The following is a 17,885-nucleotide window of genomic DNA, read 5'->3' as shown; positions in this document are numbered from 1 at the left end:
GCCCCTTCTGGCCACAGTGACCTATAGACATCATTTTGGTCCCCGCTCACTTTCCAAAGACCTTTCCCAGCCTGGAATTGGTCTCTGTGGGGGGCTGTCCAGGTCAGCCTTGCATTCGTGTGACAAGTGTAGAATCAACAGTGAGATCCCCCAGCCAAGGCGCCCACAGTATCACACGTGTCTTGTGTATACCATTTATTGCTGATTCTGCACACCCAATCTGTTACAAGCAGCATCCAGCAAAGACAGACCCCCAACCTTGCCCACCAGGGCTCACACTCTATAAAACCTCGGGGGCCTAGAAAGCTCTAAATGCATCACCAAGCACCTGGGACTATTTGCAATGATTCTTTAAGCGAGGCAAAATTGATCTACTTTTGAAGGCAGCACGAAGACAACAGGTTTGTGAAAACAATCTCTCCTTAGGTCAAGGAGAGAGCTCAGACTGGGAGCAGTTTGGCCTGGAGGAGTGTCTGCCCCATGCATCTCTGAACCACAGCGAAGACCTGCTCCCCAAGACCATCACCACCAGCTCCCCAGCAGCCCCGATTCAGTTCCGACTGTGGGATCTGTAGGCTGAATTCTTTGAGTGATTCATAGCTAAAGGCCGGGCTACCTCCAGTGTCTCTTCAGCAACCCTAGTTATCTAGTTATCTCTAGCTGTCTGCTCGCCACAAGCTTCCTGAGTTTGGAAATGATTCCCATCACTGCACTACACAGACATCTGTGACAATTGTATTGTTGCCCAGGAAGAGTTCTGAGAAGGGTGTTGTGCCTTTAAATTCTAACGAGGAGGAACAATATACACTCAGCCCAACAGTTCCCTTGAGAGAAGCCAGTTTTTCTTTAAGGGGTGGATGAGTTTAATTTTTTCCTGTATTCACAAAGCTTTGGATCCACACAGTAGCAGGTGAGGTTCCAATGGCTAAGACTGCGGAGCAACAGGACAGTGACCCCCGTTTTCTTTGGTTTAATGATGAAAGCCCAGGACAGGCCATGAGGTCTTGTACAAAGCTTAAAGAGAGAAGGTAAACCCACAGCCTATTGAATAATGTTGCAGAAGACAAGTGGTTTTAGACCCTCTCACGTGTACTACTCATGCGCAGGGGTGCTGTGAGGGTTAAAAAGAAAATGGCTCTTAAGTGCTTTGAAGGGTATCCATGCACAGTAAGCATTTTTGAAAAACAGTGGTTCTAGCGGGCTCTTATTATCTCTCCTCCAACATTGACCCTCCACTCCAAATGGAGTACTGGCAAGGGGAACTAGAAGCCAGTGAGCAAAGGGAGAAAGCGAACTCAACTTTCGGGGGACCAAGCAGCTCACTCCAGCCCCAAGAAGTGAGCAAATGCATCATCCTGTTGGAAAGGAAACTCCACCCACATTTTCTGGCAGCTCCCTGACCAGACAACGTGGTTCAGAAAGACCAAAACGCCTGCCAAGGAAGAGGAGGTCTATTGGCTCCTCCCAGTCCACTTTGGTGGGAGAAAGGAACAGGCAAGCTCAGAAGGTCAGGTAAAGGGTCCACCACCCCCACCCAGGGTGCTCCTTTAGGGAGTCATCTGAGGACAGCTGCCCTCAGGCCAGCCTTTGGCCTGGAGACACGTGTGATATCCTGGGCCAGTGAGGAAGATATTCCAAGGTCATGGCCAATGCCATCAATACCCAGGGGTTCTGGGTTCAGCTTGGCAGTACACACTGGATGAAGAGGACTCCTTCCTCACCTCTCTGCCATCTCTGGCCCACTTGTACCCTTGCACAAGGAGACATTGGAGCCTACTTACAAGGAGCATCTTGAGGAATGCAGTGCCAAACCATGCTTCCTGTCTGGAGGAGACCAAGCCAAGCTTCCCCTTTGAGCCCCAGGATCAATATGGCAGGCCACCATCAGTGGAATGATGCCCATGACCCAAGTTCTGGACTCACGTCCTTTTGGACCCTGGCAAGCCTTGATACATGTCCGCCAGGTGCTATAAATAATTTGAAAACATTTTGGAGACCCTGATTTACCTTGGGGATACTATGTCTTTTGCCTTAACAGGCCCCATCTCTCCCAGATTCCCTGTGACAGAGAGTGAAAAGCTACAAAATGCACAAGTTCTTACACACTCGTTTTGTTGGGACCTTTCAGCATCATGCTGTTAAGGCCCAAGGGGATTTCTTATTTGTCTCGTGGGGCAGAGGGAACTAGTAAAGGCCAGTCAGGATTGATCGCAGATTTCCAAATCCCTGTAGTGTTGGAGGCAGCTCTTTCCTGGGCAGACACAGACACCTGAAATTCTCCATTTCACTGTTTCTACTTCTAAACTGGTATACCAGTTGTCCAGAGAAAGACATGCATTATCCTGAGTGTACTTTCTTTACCAGTGTGAATATATATGTAGCAGGAAGGATGGCGAGGGCAGGTATTCATGTGACTGCAACTCTGGACCAAACAACTCAACTCTTGTAACCAGACCACAGGCAGGGAGAGGCTCCACAGAGGGCCCTGACCCAGTGTGACCTATCTGTGTACCCGTGTTGCCTGCTGTGTATGAGAATGCTGAAGTTCAGTGTCTAGCTGACCGTAATGTCGATGGAGAATTTTACCACAACCAGAGGGATTGCTGGGTTCCATTACACTTGGCTGTCCAATTAAAGGATCTCATCTCTGAGCTATTTCACTTTCCTAAATGGAGAGTGAAAATTAAAAACAGATATAGGCATATCATGCCCATAAAAGGCCCAGGCAGAAGAGCCTCCAATGAGCAACAGACAGCTTGTTGGCAGGGTAGGGTGTGTGGCTGCATGGGCCTCTCTAGTTGAGATGCCTCTGACCTGGCCAAGCCTGGTGCTTCAAGGTCTGGGATTTAATACAATTTCCCGTCCAGGCCAGAGTGTACCTACATCTTCTCCTCCAACCCTGGCAGCTGGGCCTTTGCAAGGGCTGGCTGCAGGTGGAGGGCAGTGAGGGGCTCATCCTGACCCATGGGGAGCCACTTCCCAGGTAAGTTCATGCCACCTCCACAAGCCCCAGTCTTCTCCAGTAAAAGCTCAGGATGGAGGATCCTGGCGATGTCTCATTTCTTGATTTGGGTGCTGATTACACAGGTGTGTAAAGTTTGTGAAAATCCATCAAACTATACACTATCATGCTCCTGCTTTTCTATATGCATATTACACTTCCATAAAAAGTTAAAAGAGAAAAATCCTGGGGGTGAACACAAGGACCCCCAGGCACCAAGTTGCTTTCTCCATCCAGTACCAATAAGCTGATTTTCAAGTTTTTTTGGGGGGGTGAGAAATTCTACATGATTTTATTCCTTAAAGGACTAAAATTTTCAAAGCAAAGTTTGCAGTTCAGAAATATCATTCTCTAAGCGGCTAAACTTGTTGCACGGGTGCCTTTCTTCCTTTTCCAGATAAAAATCACAAGAGATGCTGATGATAGTCCGGCCTCCAGGACCTGAGCAGCCTCATTTTTCCCTTCTCTCTTTCAGAGCATCCTGAAAGCCAGGGCACTTGGCAGTTCTTAAGAGATCAGCTAAACGGTTTGAAGCCTTCTTCGAGGAGAGAAGTCACCTTGCCTTCAGGAGTAGGAAGTGAAGGGAGACCTTTCATTGAGGGGCCAGGGTAGAGCCATGTCACAAACAAGAGGAGCAAAGAAGGGGAATCAACTTACATAATACTTGGGAGCGGGGCTGTCCCGGTGGAGAACTATTCCCACAAAGTGGCAGGTGTGTAATAATTGCGTCTATAGAGGTTGGCAGGGGTGCAGACGCAGGGAAGGTGGTTTTTGGAGGAGCGCTGGTGAGGCTTTAGAGGAGGGGCTTTCTTGAGAGAAGCCCAGGGATGTGAATTGGGAACACCGCAGGGTTTTTGCCACAGTGGGTTAGGTCTCGCTGTTGGTAAGAAGGCTCTGCAAGAACCTCTTCTACAGGAGAACCACGCAGGTCAGGAAGAGGTGGGGGCACCTTTCTCTCGGGGACCGGAGAGAGGGGGAGCAGGGGATGGCTCTGTGGACCCAGGGGTGGAGGCAGAACAATGAAATCCCGGATCCTCTGGGGTCCCACTGTTCCCCAGCCCTGGCTCCAGCCTGCCTCTCTTAACACTCATTGGGTGCCTTCATCTGCATCAGGACTGCATGGCTCCTCTTCTTGCAGCAGCAGCAGCAGATGCAGGCAGCCAGGGAGCAGGCCAGGGCAATGATGCCGATCACAATGGCAGCAATGGCCAGCCTGCTCTGGGTCTCGGTCTTGTCCCGTACGCCACGGCTACCGGTGGTCTCGATGGTGGTCAGACTGGTGTAGTCCTGCGTGGTGCTGGTGAATTCAGTGGTGTCGGAGTAGCTGGGTGTCTTTGGGTGGGTGGGCACCACTGGACCCTGGACACTGGAGATAACAACATTGACGTCGATGATGATGAGGGACTGGCCTCGGACACTGGCTGGGCTGAAACACACCGGGAGCGTGTCTGTCCCCAGCCTGGCCTTGTTGAGTAGGAGCCAATTGTGGAGCGGAAGGATGTCTGAGTCACACCTCCAGGGGTTGTCATAGAGCCGCAGCTCACACAGCTGCCCCAGGTGATCGAAGACGCCCAAGGGCAGGTTCTCCAGCTGGTTGTTCTGCAGCTGGATGGTCATGAGTGCATTGGCGTTGGCGAAGATATTGCCCGGCAGCTGTCTGAGGCGGTTGTTCTGCAGGGAGATGTTCTGCAGATTGGCCAACATGCGGAAGACACTCCCGTCCAGCTCCTGCAGCACATTGGTGTGGAGGGACAGCTCCCGCATCTCCACCAGCCCATTGAAGGCATCCGGAGAGATGTAGCTGATCTGGTTGTGGCTGAGGACCAGGACCTGCAACTGGCGGAGGCTGCTGAAGACATTGTCCGGGAGGGAGGTGATGTGGTTGTCATAGAGCCAAAGCTCACGCAGGTTGTGCATGGGTCCAAAGATGCCCGGAGAGAGCTCCTTCAGGGAATTCCCGAACAGTGTGAGCCGGTGGAGCTGGGGCAGCTGCATGAAGATGCCGGAGGGCAGCTGGGAGATGTGGTTGTTGGACAGATAGAGCTTCTGGAGGTTACGGTTGTTGTGGAAGAGGCCGGGAGACAGCATACTAATCTGGTTCTGCTGCAGGGCCAGCTCCTGGAGGTTGCCAAGCCCGTCAAAACAGCCCATGGGGAGGTCTGAAATCCTGTTCTCATACAGCCGGAGGACCTGGAGGTTGCCCAGGTGCTGGAAGACCCTGGGTGAGAGGTGGGTGAGGCTATTCTTGCCCAGATTGAGCTTGACGAGGCCCACCAGGTGGTCGAAGACCCCGTCAGGGATAAATTCCAGGTGGTTGCCGTGCAGCTGCAGTTCCTTGAGGTTGCTGAAGTGGGTGAAGTGCGTCGGCTGGATCTGCACCAGCTGGTTGCTGGACAAGAGGAGCGACTCTAGGTTGTCCAGGCCCTGGAACAGGCTGACGGGCAGAACCTGAAGCTTGTTGTTGGCGAGGCTGAGGTAGCGCAGCGAGCCCAGATTACGGAAGGCACTGGGCGCGATGTGGGACAGCTCATTCTTCTCAATCCGCAGGGCGATCAGGGCCGAGATGTTGAGGAACGGGGATTCGTTGAGCTCGGTGATGTGCGTGTTGAGGATCTGCAGGCTCATGGCGTTCCAGGGCAGCGGGGTGGGTACCACCATGATGCGCGCCCCCGTGCACTCCACCTGGGAGGCCCTGGAGCAGGTGCACTCTCTAGGGCAGCCATGGTAGGCCCAGCCCACGGCCCAGGCTTGGCAGCCCACCAGCAAAAGGAGATAATGTCTCAGCGGCATGGCCTCTGCAAGGAGAGAAAGGGCACGAGTCAGGACCGCCTCACTGACGCTTCAGCTGTTTTTAAGCCAACGTCAACCTTGGGTGCTAAACACTGGCTTGCCTTTGAACCCCATCACCACATACCCATCTCATGCTACCTGTGGTCTGGTCTGCAGCCTCTTCGTTTTCCCCCAGGCCTTCCTATTTCCATGCCTTTGCCCAAGCAATTCGCCCCACTTGGAGGGCTCTTCATCGTCATCCAAATCTTCCCCACACTTCTAAGTCTAGCTCACAGCCAGTCACCCCTAGGAAGCTTTCCAGGATTCCATGAGTCAGCTTTAGTTACCCTCCCGTGCAGGTGATTTTCCCAACTTCCATTATGGCCTAAGCCACAGCAGCCACACATGGCATTCACTGTGTCCCCGTCTGTCTCCTTCACTAGTCAATAGGCTTTGCAAGGGCAGGGATGTTCGTGTCCCATCCCTGTGAGTTCCTTAAGTCAGGAGCAGTATCTCATCCATCTCTGTGTCTCTCAGAGCACCTGGACTTGCTCGTTGAACGTGGCTTCCTCAGGAGGAAAAGATAGGAAATGAGAGCAAATAAACAGGGCCTGAATCTGGGGGAAGATGCGGAGGCCACAGACATGAACGCCTGCAGGGAGGAGCAGCGGAAGCCAGCAGAGCAGGGCCACACTGCGACCTGGTGGAAAAGACGGCAGGCAAGCTCAGCCTTCCCTCTCCCTGGGCCCCGCTGCACACCGACCAGCACTGCCCCATCGCCACCACCACCAACCTGCCCCTGTGTTAACCCTTTCACAGGGGCTTCATCTAGGTTTAATCCAAACCACCTTCCCAATAAAAGGAAACTATCCACACCACTTCCTGTCTCTCTGGAAGGGGCTGCTGTGGGTCGGCCGAACGTCTGGGGTCTGCCTTCTGGGTACCAGTCCCAGTTTCCAAAAGAAACATTGGGTGGCCTTGAGTAAGTCCCAGAAAACTTAGGATGTACTTTGAGCTGAAAGTTGGTAGGCCCAGACGCTCCCGCAGACATGGTGCTGATCTGGGAATGGAGTCAAAGTCATGGAAGGTTTGGTGTTTGAGATCAGGTCCATACAAATAGAAAGTGGAGATGGGGGGCATGGGGACTGGGCCCTACGTGAATATTTAAGGAGCACAAATCAGCTGTTTGACTCGAATGAAGCTTGAGGCCTCCAGGCTCAGCTTCCTCATCTGTTAAGTGAGAGTGATAACCTCTGCCCCCTCCTGAGGCCATTGTGAGGAGCAAATTGAAGAAAGGCTGTGAAGGTGTTCTGTGCAAACGTGTGAGCAAGTGCCAAGCTCCCCTACAACATGACCCTTGTAGACTCTTGGAGGCAGGAAGGCCTCAAGGTGCTTTTAATCTTGGCATTCTTAGTCAAGGGACTATGGATTTCTGTGTATGTGTAGAACATCTGTAACTTCCATCCGAGATTCAAAGGGGTCTCTAACTCCCAAAGGGTTAAGAACTGCTGATCATGCATGCCCATCATTTTGGGGGAATGCAGGAAGCAGGGAAACTGAGGCTCAGAGCTTAAAGCCAGCATCTCCAGATTCCTGGATGAGAACTGTGAGTGTTACTGCAGTGTCTGTCCTTTTAATGAGCAAAAGTCCTGAGTCAGAAGAAGGAATTTCAAATGATGGCCTATAAGGCATAAACTGGCTGGGTGGAGGAGGTATTTCTCTGGCCTTTCTTTGTTCCCCTGAACTCATGGAGTCCTGAGTCTGGCCCATAACTCAGAATAATTCAGGCTTCCCAACCTGGCCTCAACTCAATGCACCCCTCCCCTGCCCCCAACAAGCTTACTCTGAGGACAGAACCCAAGTTCATCCCCCACCCACCCAGGCCTTGATTGTTGCCCTAGTTACAGCCCATCCAAGCCCTGACCTGCTGTACCTTCCATCAAAGACTCAAATAAGTGTGTAGAACTGTGGAGAAATGAAAGAAAAATAACAACTTGACAATGGAGTCTAGATTCAAAGGAAGGGGGCCAGATTAAGCTATGGACGCATCTGAAAGAATGAACTTGTATAGATAAATGTTGGATCCAGAACTTGAGAGCAGAAAATGAACAGCTTAGAAAGGAGGCACTGAAAAAGTGACTTAACATCCACCCTTAGATGTTAGGGCTTTTTATTGATGGTAGCAGAGAAAGAAGACTGCTCACAAAAGCTAATGTGATCTTAGACTGCATTAATAGAAGTATTAAGTATGGAACAAAGGAGGTGATAGTATTGCTCTACACTGCCCTCATCAGTCCACATCTATAATGCTGTTCTCAGTTTCACCCTGAACTGCAAGAAGGCCAAAGACAAACTGGTCTATTGAAGGCCTTCTAGAGAAGAGTAAGAGGATGGTGAGGGGATGCAGAAACCAGACCATCTGAGCATCCATTGAAGGAACTGTGGATGAATAGCGGAAAGAAGAGAAGATGTGATAAGCCTGCAAGCACTTTCTTAGTGTACGTGAAGGGCTGCCCTGGGATAAAGAAAACAGCCTTAGTGTGGCTCTCGAGGTCGAAACTAGTACACAGAAGGTATGGGGTCGTGCATTTTAGTTCATCACCAAAGACAGCTTGTCTGAATCAGAATGGACAACCTCATAAAGCAGTAAGCTCCCTATCCCTGAAAGTGTTCAAGCAGAAACTAAGCAGAAACATGGTAAGGAAGCTGGAGAGAAGATTCTACACCTGGTAGAGTATTGGACTAGATGACAGCTGTCCATGACCAAGACTATAGGATTCTAAGGCTGAGTCCCAGGGCAAGGATATGAGATCCATCAACCAGGACAATTGTGCCTGTGCTCCCAGGGGGTCCACGCAGACTGTTGTGGGTGTTTGCCCATCCCCTTGATATATGTGTGAGAGAGATCTACCCCCTGGACTGACTTACAAAAGGTGAAGTATCACTCCTGGTGATGAGCCATCTAGCACTTAATTTCTATGTATACTCCTATGCCCAGTATGCTTCAAAACGGTGTTGTAGCCCAAGTATTAGGGACTAAATTAAAGTGCCCATAACCTGGAAAGCCCAGGGCAGTCTCTGTCTAGTTTCCCCATCTATAAATGAGGGTGTGGGCCAAGGAACCCTCTGAAGACCCATCTCAGACCTCTCTGAGTTTGCACTCCCCAGCTGGGGAGGCGGCATCAAGCCAGCCCCAGGAAGGGCCCACGGCCAGGGGTGGTGCCTCATGGCTTGGGAAGAGGAGGAAAAAGATAACTCCCTTATGGGAACAGAGCCACTGTTGTTTAAAACGAACCACACTCAGCTTAACGAATATTGCCAAGAATTTGCAGATTTTCCCTTTTATGAATCCTCGTGTCTGCAGAGCCCACTCCAGCACCACATGCACTGCTTTCCTACTTTCCAGCACTTGTTACCGCCACGGCTGGCACTGACTGCTCCAAAGGACCTCCAGGGAGCCTACCCCAAACCCAGCTGCAGAGCCCTCAGGGGAGGGCGGGGCCGCAGAAGCAGGGTGGACAACCAGCCGGGCCCTTGGATTTCCAGCAAGTGTGGCCGGTGTCCACGGCAGCCTGAGGCCCTCAGGAGCCCAGCATGCAGTGGACTAATAATCCACGCCGCCCTGTGCCGCTTGGCAGCCATGACAAACACCAGTTAAAGACCCACAAAGCTGCCCTAATTATACCCTCCTCCTCCAGGCAGCCAAACGCGTCCTTAGTCACTGCAGCGACTTGGTCCAGCCCCTGTTCTGGGAGGGGGGGCAGCGTCGCGTCTGTCGCTGGCCCAGGGAATTCACTGAGCCCGCAGACACACGGAAGGACAGACAGACAGCTCACCTGGGCACTCTGATGTGGTCCCTCCCCAGGAGTGGAAGCGCTTGGACCAGGCGCTCTGGCTTCGGTCTCTCTAGCAAAAACAGCCTCTATGACTCATGGGCAAACACATAATTAGCCCCGAAGCCCTGAGCTTTGTTGGTTGGTGGGTTGGGACTTTTGGGTTTAATACCATCATCACATTCCCGAAACACGAGGTTCCCTGGGAGGAGACGCCTTCTTATTTCAATGCCATGGAGCAAAGCTTTTGGAAAGAACCTCGGAGACGGATGTGCTACTCTGTCTTAACTCTAAGTTGGAGTGTGAGTTTAGGTAAATTCTCCAGACCTCAGTTTCCCCTACTGTAAAGACTCCCAGGGGCCCTTGGCAGCTCTGATATCTTACCAGAGACAGAAAGGAGATTTGGCCTGAAGCACCGCCATTCCCACCATCCCCTATAGGTCACGTGGAACCACCAGCAGTGCCACCTTCACATGGAGGCTTGAGGACATTGTATCCATCTTTTCAGGCCCTTGCTTGCTTTGAACCTTGCTTCAAAAGTTTTCCAGGCAGGGCAGTCCCACTTGTTAACTGGCGCATCTTCACATGGCCAAGAGCCATTTCATGGATCAGGGAGTTGAGAGGGGGGGGCCTTAGGGAGGCCCCCTCCCAGCGCACCTGGGGAAACTGAGGCCCAGACAGGAAATCTCCCTCCCTGACCTGTGCCCTCCCCGCACAGAGGTCTCCCAAAACATGGCCTCATCAGCGTTGAGACGTTGCCCCATCCACCGAGGGAGATGCCAGGCATGGGGCTGTGTTGTCTCCTCTGTACACAGCCGGCGTCAGCCTCAATCAAGCCGCTCCTCTCTGCGCGGTCCAGCGGGTCTGAAGCCACTGTCTGAATGAGAGGCTCACTGTATCCTGACCTCCCCGTCTCGCTTGAAGGGGGTAACCACTGTGTTCCCCAGATCAGTACATAAATGTCGCCTGGAAGTGCCTGGGAAACTCGCTTAATAGAACCGAACTCATAGCACTGCAGTGATGAGGATTATACGAGTTAATGCATGTAAAGCACTTAGGCTTGTTCTTGGCCCAAAATGAGCACCCGATAAATGTTACTTACAATTATTGTTCATCTTGTTGAGTAAAATCAGAATCTCTGGAGGCTCCACCCACAGAGCTCCTGATCCCTAGGTCTGGGGGGTAGGGGGAACGGCCCAGGACCCTGCACATTTAACAAACTCCCCAAGTGACTCTGATGCAGGGTCCCACAGCCCACACTCGGAAGCACCACTTGAGGCCTAGACCAGCTGGGACCCCATGCTCCTGACCTATGTCATTTACTGCCAAGACAGAGAGATTGAACCCTGGATTGGGGAGGCTGAAGGTCGGGCCATAGACAGGGTCCAGCCCCCTCTGTCGATATTTCCTTCAGTGGCCCTTTCTCCGTCCCTGTCAGAAATCTGGGGTCTGTGCTAAGTTGAACCCAGCAGTAGAGGCTGCTCCCTGAAGCAGAACTTAGAGCCCAGGGCATCAGAGATGCCAAGGCCTTTTGAGCCCATCTGGTCAAACCATCTGGTCATTTTGTAGATGGGAAAACTAAGGGGCCCAGAGGGAGGAGGGGCCTTGCCTGGGCTCACACAGTCAGTGGAAGATTCCAGACACCCAGATCAGGGCTCTACCTAACCATAGAGCTTGGTGACCCCCCTGAACCTTACCATGAGGCTTTAGGACCTCGTCAACCACGTGTCCAGCTGTGCCTGGATGCGGGGAAGAGGTGGCTTCTCTCCCTCCATTCTAAAATGATCTCAGGCTCATCTACAATCCACCCTCCAGCTGCCCAGCATGATTAGTCAAGGTCAAGAGCCTCTCCCAACTCCCAGGCTGCATGGTTTGAGGGATGTTCTTCCTCAAGGATGCTCTGATGCTCGCGTTTGCTCAGTTTCACCTGAGTGGCTTGGAGGAGTGGATGGAAGAACAGAAGAGGTTGTTCAACCGGAAGGGGGTGATCCCATCGCCTCAACCCACAGCCCGGTTCAGGGCTCCACCCCAGACACATCCTGGAGCCCCAAGGGAAGAGCAGCCACACGCTTATCCTCCACCTGGCTCAGTCACTGACCCCATCTCTCATGGCCCATCAAGGCCAAAGTTCAGTCCATTTGTTTAGAAAAGGAAATGAGTACGAGGAAACAAGCCCTTTCCAGCCCTGGGGTTAGGGGAGGTAGGGCTTCTGGCAGAGGCCAGAGCAGGGCTGTAATTAGCTTGGCAGAAGTGGCAGGACATACTGACAAACTTGCCAACTGAGCAGGGAGACGCTTCCACTTGGGGCTTTTATTTTAAAAGCCATGGGCTACAGCCCCCTTCTCAGGGTAACACCTGGGGGGCCCAACTTAGATAAAATGGACCAGCCCCTCATCAAAGCATCTTGACAGAAGTTTCTAAATCCTGTGTCCCCAAAGCCCAGGGAGGCAGTGAAACCAGAAGCTGCAGTCAGTCTTTCGCGGTCAGGATTTAGGGAGGCAAACTGCCACGTGTAGTCACAGCCCCGGGAGTGTTTGCTGGCAGGACCGAGCTGGAACAGCTTCTCTCCCAGCTCTCCTTATTTCTCCACATCTGGATCTACTTCCACTGGCAGCCCCGCCCCCCCTCCATTTACTGAGCAAGCCCAGGTAGTGTCCCCAGCCCTGGGAGAGCCTTCCGTGCCCTGACTTTCTGCAGGGTCTGTTCAGAAGCCTTCCCCGCACCCCAACCTCTCTCACATTCTTGTTTCATCCTTGCAGAGCCCGCCCAGCTGACTCAAGACCACAGGCAAATAGGACTGTCTGGCCCTGAATGTACCCCAGATGTTCAATCGATTCAAAGTATAAGAAGTGACAGCCATTACAGAATTTCTAAATTACAGAGCCAGTGGCACCAACACTGGTTGATATGGTGATATAATCCTAAAGGAGAAGCCAGAGCGTGACAGACAGGCATCTAGCACCTTCAGTCTGAGTGATGTGTCATCCAAGAGAGAGTCGCAGCCTGCCCTGAGGTCACACATTTGGCCCTGGAGGTAGACTGGCTCTCTCACACTTGGCACGGTGGGAAGCTCTAGAAAAGTTCTGGTTTCCCACAGGTGGTTCCTTGGCCCCGCTCCTGCCTCTACATTTGAGCAGAGAATCTGGTAAAGGTACAACAGTCACAATTTTAAGTGCAAACCAGCCTCATCACAAATCCATCTCTAGCCCTGACTCTCCCTACCCAAAGCCATTAGTGGCCAAGGCAAGAGGGGAAAGCTGCCAGAATGAAGTCGCCTAAGCCACACACAAACTTAGAATCTGGAAAATCCTGAGTCCACAGCTGAATTCCAAATTGGAAATCCAAACCAGGCGCCAGCACATCTGCTGAAGCCACTTTTGTAGCAACTAGAAGTCAGTCTATGAAAAGAGGATAGCTCTGTCACTTGGGATACCCCCATTGGTCCTCAACAGACCCAAATACAGGACAGGCTGCTGGTGGCCACCATAGTTAAGTGCTGGGGAAGAGGACTTGGGTTCAAATAACCTGGATCTTGAAAAGAGAAACTCTTCTCCCAGTGGAGCTAGTATCCCGAAAGAGGTAAACTCGGTGGGTAACTGGTGTGATAATTTAGTCAACTTTCAAAGTCAACTTTTTGCCAGTCTAAAACATCTTCTCAGCGTCCCAGGTCGACATCCAGGACGGGTCAGGACAAAAAGAGTAAGAGGCTGGTCAGGGATCCGCAGAGAAGGGCTGTGGCCCCAGGCACCTGGGCAGCGTGAGCTCGGCCACGTGCCCCTCCAGCGCAGGCTCCACCGGCCGCGTTCTGAGAGCATCCCCAGGCACCGCGCCAGCCCTGCCCCTTCTGGACGCTCTTCCCGGGGGAGCGGGGTCAGCAAAAAAGGAGGGGGAGGCTAGCCGGGTCCTTCCAGGCCGGTGGGAGGGAGGGAGGAGGCAGGAGGCCAGCCCTCCTACTTACCAGCAGCACAGCGCCCGCCCGGCCGCCGTCAACCAGAGGGAGCCAGAGAGGAGGACGTGGGACGGCTCACGGCTGCTGCATGAGTGCGGCTCGCCGGGCCCTCCCCGTATTTAAAGGATGCCCGGCATGAGTCACCGCCAGGGGCAGTGTCGGCGCGGTGGCGGGGAGGGGCACGCGCGCCACTGCAGCGCCCCGACGTGCGAGGACAGAGGTGCGGCGTCACCCAAGGAGGCAAGCCTGTGCGCTCAGCGAAAGGGGTTTCCTTCTGCCAGTTTTTTGGATTTTTTTTTTTTTTTCTTTTTTAAGAACACATTTTCCTCTTGTCTCTTTTCCTCCAGTGTTTCTTTTGGACTCTCTCCGCTGCATTGGCCGCTGCGGTTCTAGAAAAGACATCCGTTCTTTTCCTTTTAAACTTTCAATTCGGAAGTAATTTCAAATTTACAGAACATTTGCAGGAACAATACAAGGAACCCTCTTATTTGCTTAACCCGCTTCACCTGTTGTTAAGGTTTTGGAAAAATTCCGAGGAAAGATAAAGTTACCCCCAGTGTCCCTCCTAAAAACAATGTTTCTTTTCTTTTCTTTTCTTTATTTATTTATTAAATTTTTTTGGCCGTGCCACGGGGCATGTGGGATCTTAGTTCCACCACCAGGGATCGAACCTGTGCCCCCTCCAGAGGAAGCCTGGAGTCTTAACCACTGGACTGCCAGGGAAGTCCGTAAAAACAATGTTTCGATTGCCTTCCGACATCATGCTCTGTCCCCTCACTGCCCCCTCCCAGAAGTGGCGACACATGGCAGTGAAGGGATATATCAAAATGAGGAGCTCCCTATGCCCTGCACCTCTGCATTGGAGCTGTCGTCCTGCTGCCCCAGTAGGAAATAAGAAACCATTTCTACTCATGGTATCACCAAGAGGGCCTGGGAAGGAGAGAAAGAAGTCATAGTTGGAGGGGCAGGGAGGCTGTTAAACCCCAACTTCTCCAAGGTGGAGCCTCAACAAGGTATGAGCCACACTGGATTAAGCCACCTGCCCTCCCCTGGCTCAGTTTACCCTCTCAGCCAAGTGGGGAGAGTAATGTTTACACACAGTGCCTCACGGCATGCTGAAAGCCTTAATTAATGTTTACACTGTGCTTTGAGAGCTGTGATGAAAGGAAAACATAAAAGTGCATAGTGTTATTACTGAAATAGTCATTTGGGGAGCTTGCCATGGTCAAGCCCTTCAGCCTGAATCATGCCACATTCCTCCTCACCGTGGCTCCATGATTCAGAGGCAGAAACAAAAAGTGCCCTGTCCATTAAGTGATGCTGGCACAAAAGGGGCAAGGTACTTGGAGGGGGTCTCCACAAAGCTCCCAGCCCATCTCTTCAGCCACCAGCCTTCCTTCCAAATAATAGTCCACGTGGAAAACTCCCTCCCTCTTACTCCCCTGGAGCCTCCATATCCCTACATTCGGGTCTTCAACTGCCTTTCCATAGAACCTGAAAGAATAAGAATATTCCCTCTTTACCTTCTTTCCTTCCTTCCCAATCCTGATATTCAGCTGCCCTGTGCTAGGCCTTATGCTGGGAGCTCCAGACAACACAGGGATTAATCAGATATGTTTCCTGCCCGTAAAGAGCTGACACTCAGCGGGCAGGAAGAAAGAAAGGCTGTTCATGAAGCACCTACTGTGAGCCAGAAAGCCCACAGCACCTTATTACTTTACTTCATCTACACCGGCTTTCTCAGCCTCACCACTATTGACATTTGGGACCAGAGGATTCTTTGTTGTAGGGAGCTGTCCTATATATCATAGGATACTTAGAGCATCCCTGGCCTCTACCCACTAGATGCCAGTAGCATCCCTCCCAAGTTGTGACAACCAAAAATGTCTCTACACAGGGCCAAACGTCCCCTGGGGAGTCAACACATGCACACACACACACACACAACTGAGAACCACTGATTACCAAATAATCCTGCGAGTGGGAGTAATTGCCCCCACTTTACAGATAGAAAAACTGAGGCCCTGGGCAGTTAACTAATTTCCCCAAGATCACACACTAAGTGGCAGAACTAGGATTCAAATCCTAGACTGTGGATTGTATGCTATTTCCACCACATTGTGTGCTCGGACACACATAATACTGTAGATAGAAGTGCGGTTGTGTTGGGATTGGTGGAGAGGAAGGATTAGGCGGGGACGAGGGGAGTGAAGTCACTGACAGAAGCTTCCTTGGGGTAAGGTTGATACCTGTAGGTGCATTTGAAGGGATAGGGCTTGAGTTTCATGTAAAAGGTGGCTTGAAAAGATGAGCAGGGGGAATTCCCTGGCGGTCCAGTGGTTAGGACTCGGCACTTTCACTGCCGTGCCCCAGGTTCAATCCCTGGTTGGGGAACTAAGATCCTGCAAGCCAAGTGGCGCAGCCAAAATAAAGAAAGAAATAAATTTTTTAAATTAAAAAAAAAAAAAAGATGAACAGGATCTGGAAATGAGGGGGCAGTTAAGGAAAATCACGGAGTCAGAGCAAGAAGGCGAGAGAGCTCACAGCCAAACACTGTGTGTGGCTAGAGCCCAGGGTGTGTGACAGACCCAGTTGGGAGGGCTGGGATGCCTCCCTGAGGAGTGGGATGTCCCTCTGCAGGCAGTAGGGAGCCACCAAAGGTTTTGGAGGAGGAGAGAGGCACAGTCAGAGCCATGCTGCAGGAGGTGCAGTACCACAGGGTTTCCAGGTTTCATGGAGGACCCTTGGGTGCTTGCAGTTTTCAAAGCACTTCTATCATTTTCTTTGGTCCTCATGAAAAGACACGGGTTTCAATACAGTAACCAGGCCGTGCAGGAAGGACCGTTCCCCAGATTAAGAGTGTAAAGATTTATTGTATAGCACAGGGAACTAAATTCAATATCTTGTACTCACCGATAATGGAAAAGAATTGAATAAAAGAGAATATAGATATATACATATATATGTGTATAACCGAATCACTTTGCTATATACAATTGAAAGTAACACAATATTGTAAATCAACTATACTTCAATTAAAAAAATTAAAAAATAAGAGCATCTGTCGGGATCCAGCTATAGGACCTCAGAGCTTCCGCTCACTGAGCCCCTCTCTTTCATGGAGAAGCATACTCTCTGCTACAGAGAAAGCAAAATGACCCCACTCAGTCCCCAGAAGTGAAATCTATTATTGGTGAAAGTAAAAGCCTGATTCACTACCCGCAGGTCCTGTAAACCTCAGGGTTCACTTTCCAGCCCCTCTGGGAGAACCAGAAGGACCAGGTTGCCTCGGGGTTCAGAGAACCCAGCACTCCCACCCACGCATGTTTCTCTAGTTTGGTGAATAAGCACAGAATCCAGGGAACTGCAAGCCATACCAGCCAGCCTCCCCGCTGGGGAGGAAGCCCCTCCACCTCACCCTCAAGAGGTGAAGTTATGACCCACTTGGTCTACTTCCAGGATGGGGCTGTCAGTACTGCACAATGAGGTCCTCTGGTAGATTGGCAGAATAAAAAAGATGGAGACATCCAGGCTTGGCAAGGATGCTGGTGGTCTCACGCACTGTTAACGGGAATATAAATTGGTGGAGCAGTAGATATCAAAACTCAAAACATGTGAACCAGCGTCAGTGCCACGTTCACTGACAGGACCATGTGGGCACGAAGCTATATGTTCAAGCATTGTTGGCAATAACAGATCTTTGTAAACAATGCAGATGTCCGTCCATAAGACAATGATTCCCTGCATCATGAAAACCCATATCAAGTAGCTAATATAAAAGAGGGGGTTCACCTCTATTTGCTGAGAAAGAAAAATGTATATGATGTTTTAAGCAGGCTAATATATATAATATGGTTGCACTTATTGGTTTTAGGAAAGCACTCTTTCCATTTGTTGATCACGATCACACAAAACGCCAGATGGTACAAAACTTCAGTTTTCCCATCGCATGGCCCTTTCAGTGCCCACGGAGTCAGCCTGAGATGGGCACCCAGGGCTCTTGTCTCTGCCTGTCCCCCAACTTCTCACCTTCCCCAGGTGGCCCTGTTCTGCCCGCACCTCCTGCTCCCCTCCCGGTGGCCCAGCTGTCTTGGAGGCAGAGAAGGCCACGCCCCTGAGCTCCAGATGAATGGCTGTGGTTCCCAGCTCATTCCCACAGCCCCAGCTGTTCTCTGAAGGAGGAATTTTAGGTTGTCCCTCAGAGCAGTGAATCTCAAAGACAAACAGGCATCCCTTGTGCTCACGTAGACAGCCTCTCCTAACAGGACTGGGATGTGGCCGCCACCTAAGTCTCTGTCCATTTACTCCGTTTTATAAAAAACCTTTCCCAGCA

At 51.4% G+C, this 17,885-nt stretch overlaps 1 protein-coding gene across 1 annotated transcript; it reads right to left on the bottom strand.

Annotated features, from left to right (window-relative positions):
• Window positions 1–190: 190 nt before the first annotated feature.
• LRRC15 (leucine rich repeat containing 15) lies at window positions 191–13,638 on the bottom strand. Its single transcript, XM_061194339.1, has 2 exons — window positions 13,562–13,638; window positions 191–5,796 (listed from the first exon to the last, which is right to left on the bottom strand). Exon 2 carries the CDS (start codon window positions 5,789–5,791, stop codon window positions 4,082–4,084), a length of 1,710 nt encoding a protein of 569 aa, XP_061050322.1. The 5' UTR covers window positions 5,792–5,796; window positions 13,562–13,638; the 3' UTR covers window positions 191–4,081.
• Window positions 13,639–17,885: the final 4,247 nt, after the last annotated feature.

This window comes from Eubalaena glacialis, chromosome 6, assembly GCF_028564815.1.
Source record: "Eubalaena glacialis isolate mEubGla1 chromosome 6, mEubGla1.1.hap2.+ XY, whole genome shotgun sequence".
NCBI classification, from domain to species: Eukaryota; Metazoa; Chordata; class Mammalia; order Artiodactyla; family Balaenidae; genus Eubalaena; species Eubalaena glacialis.
Note: the sequence above shows the minus strand (reverse complement) of the source record. Positions and strands in the feature narration are given on the sequence as shown.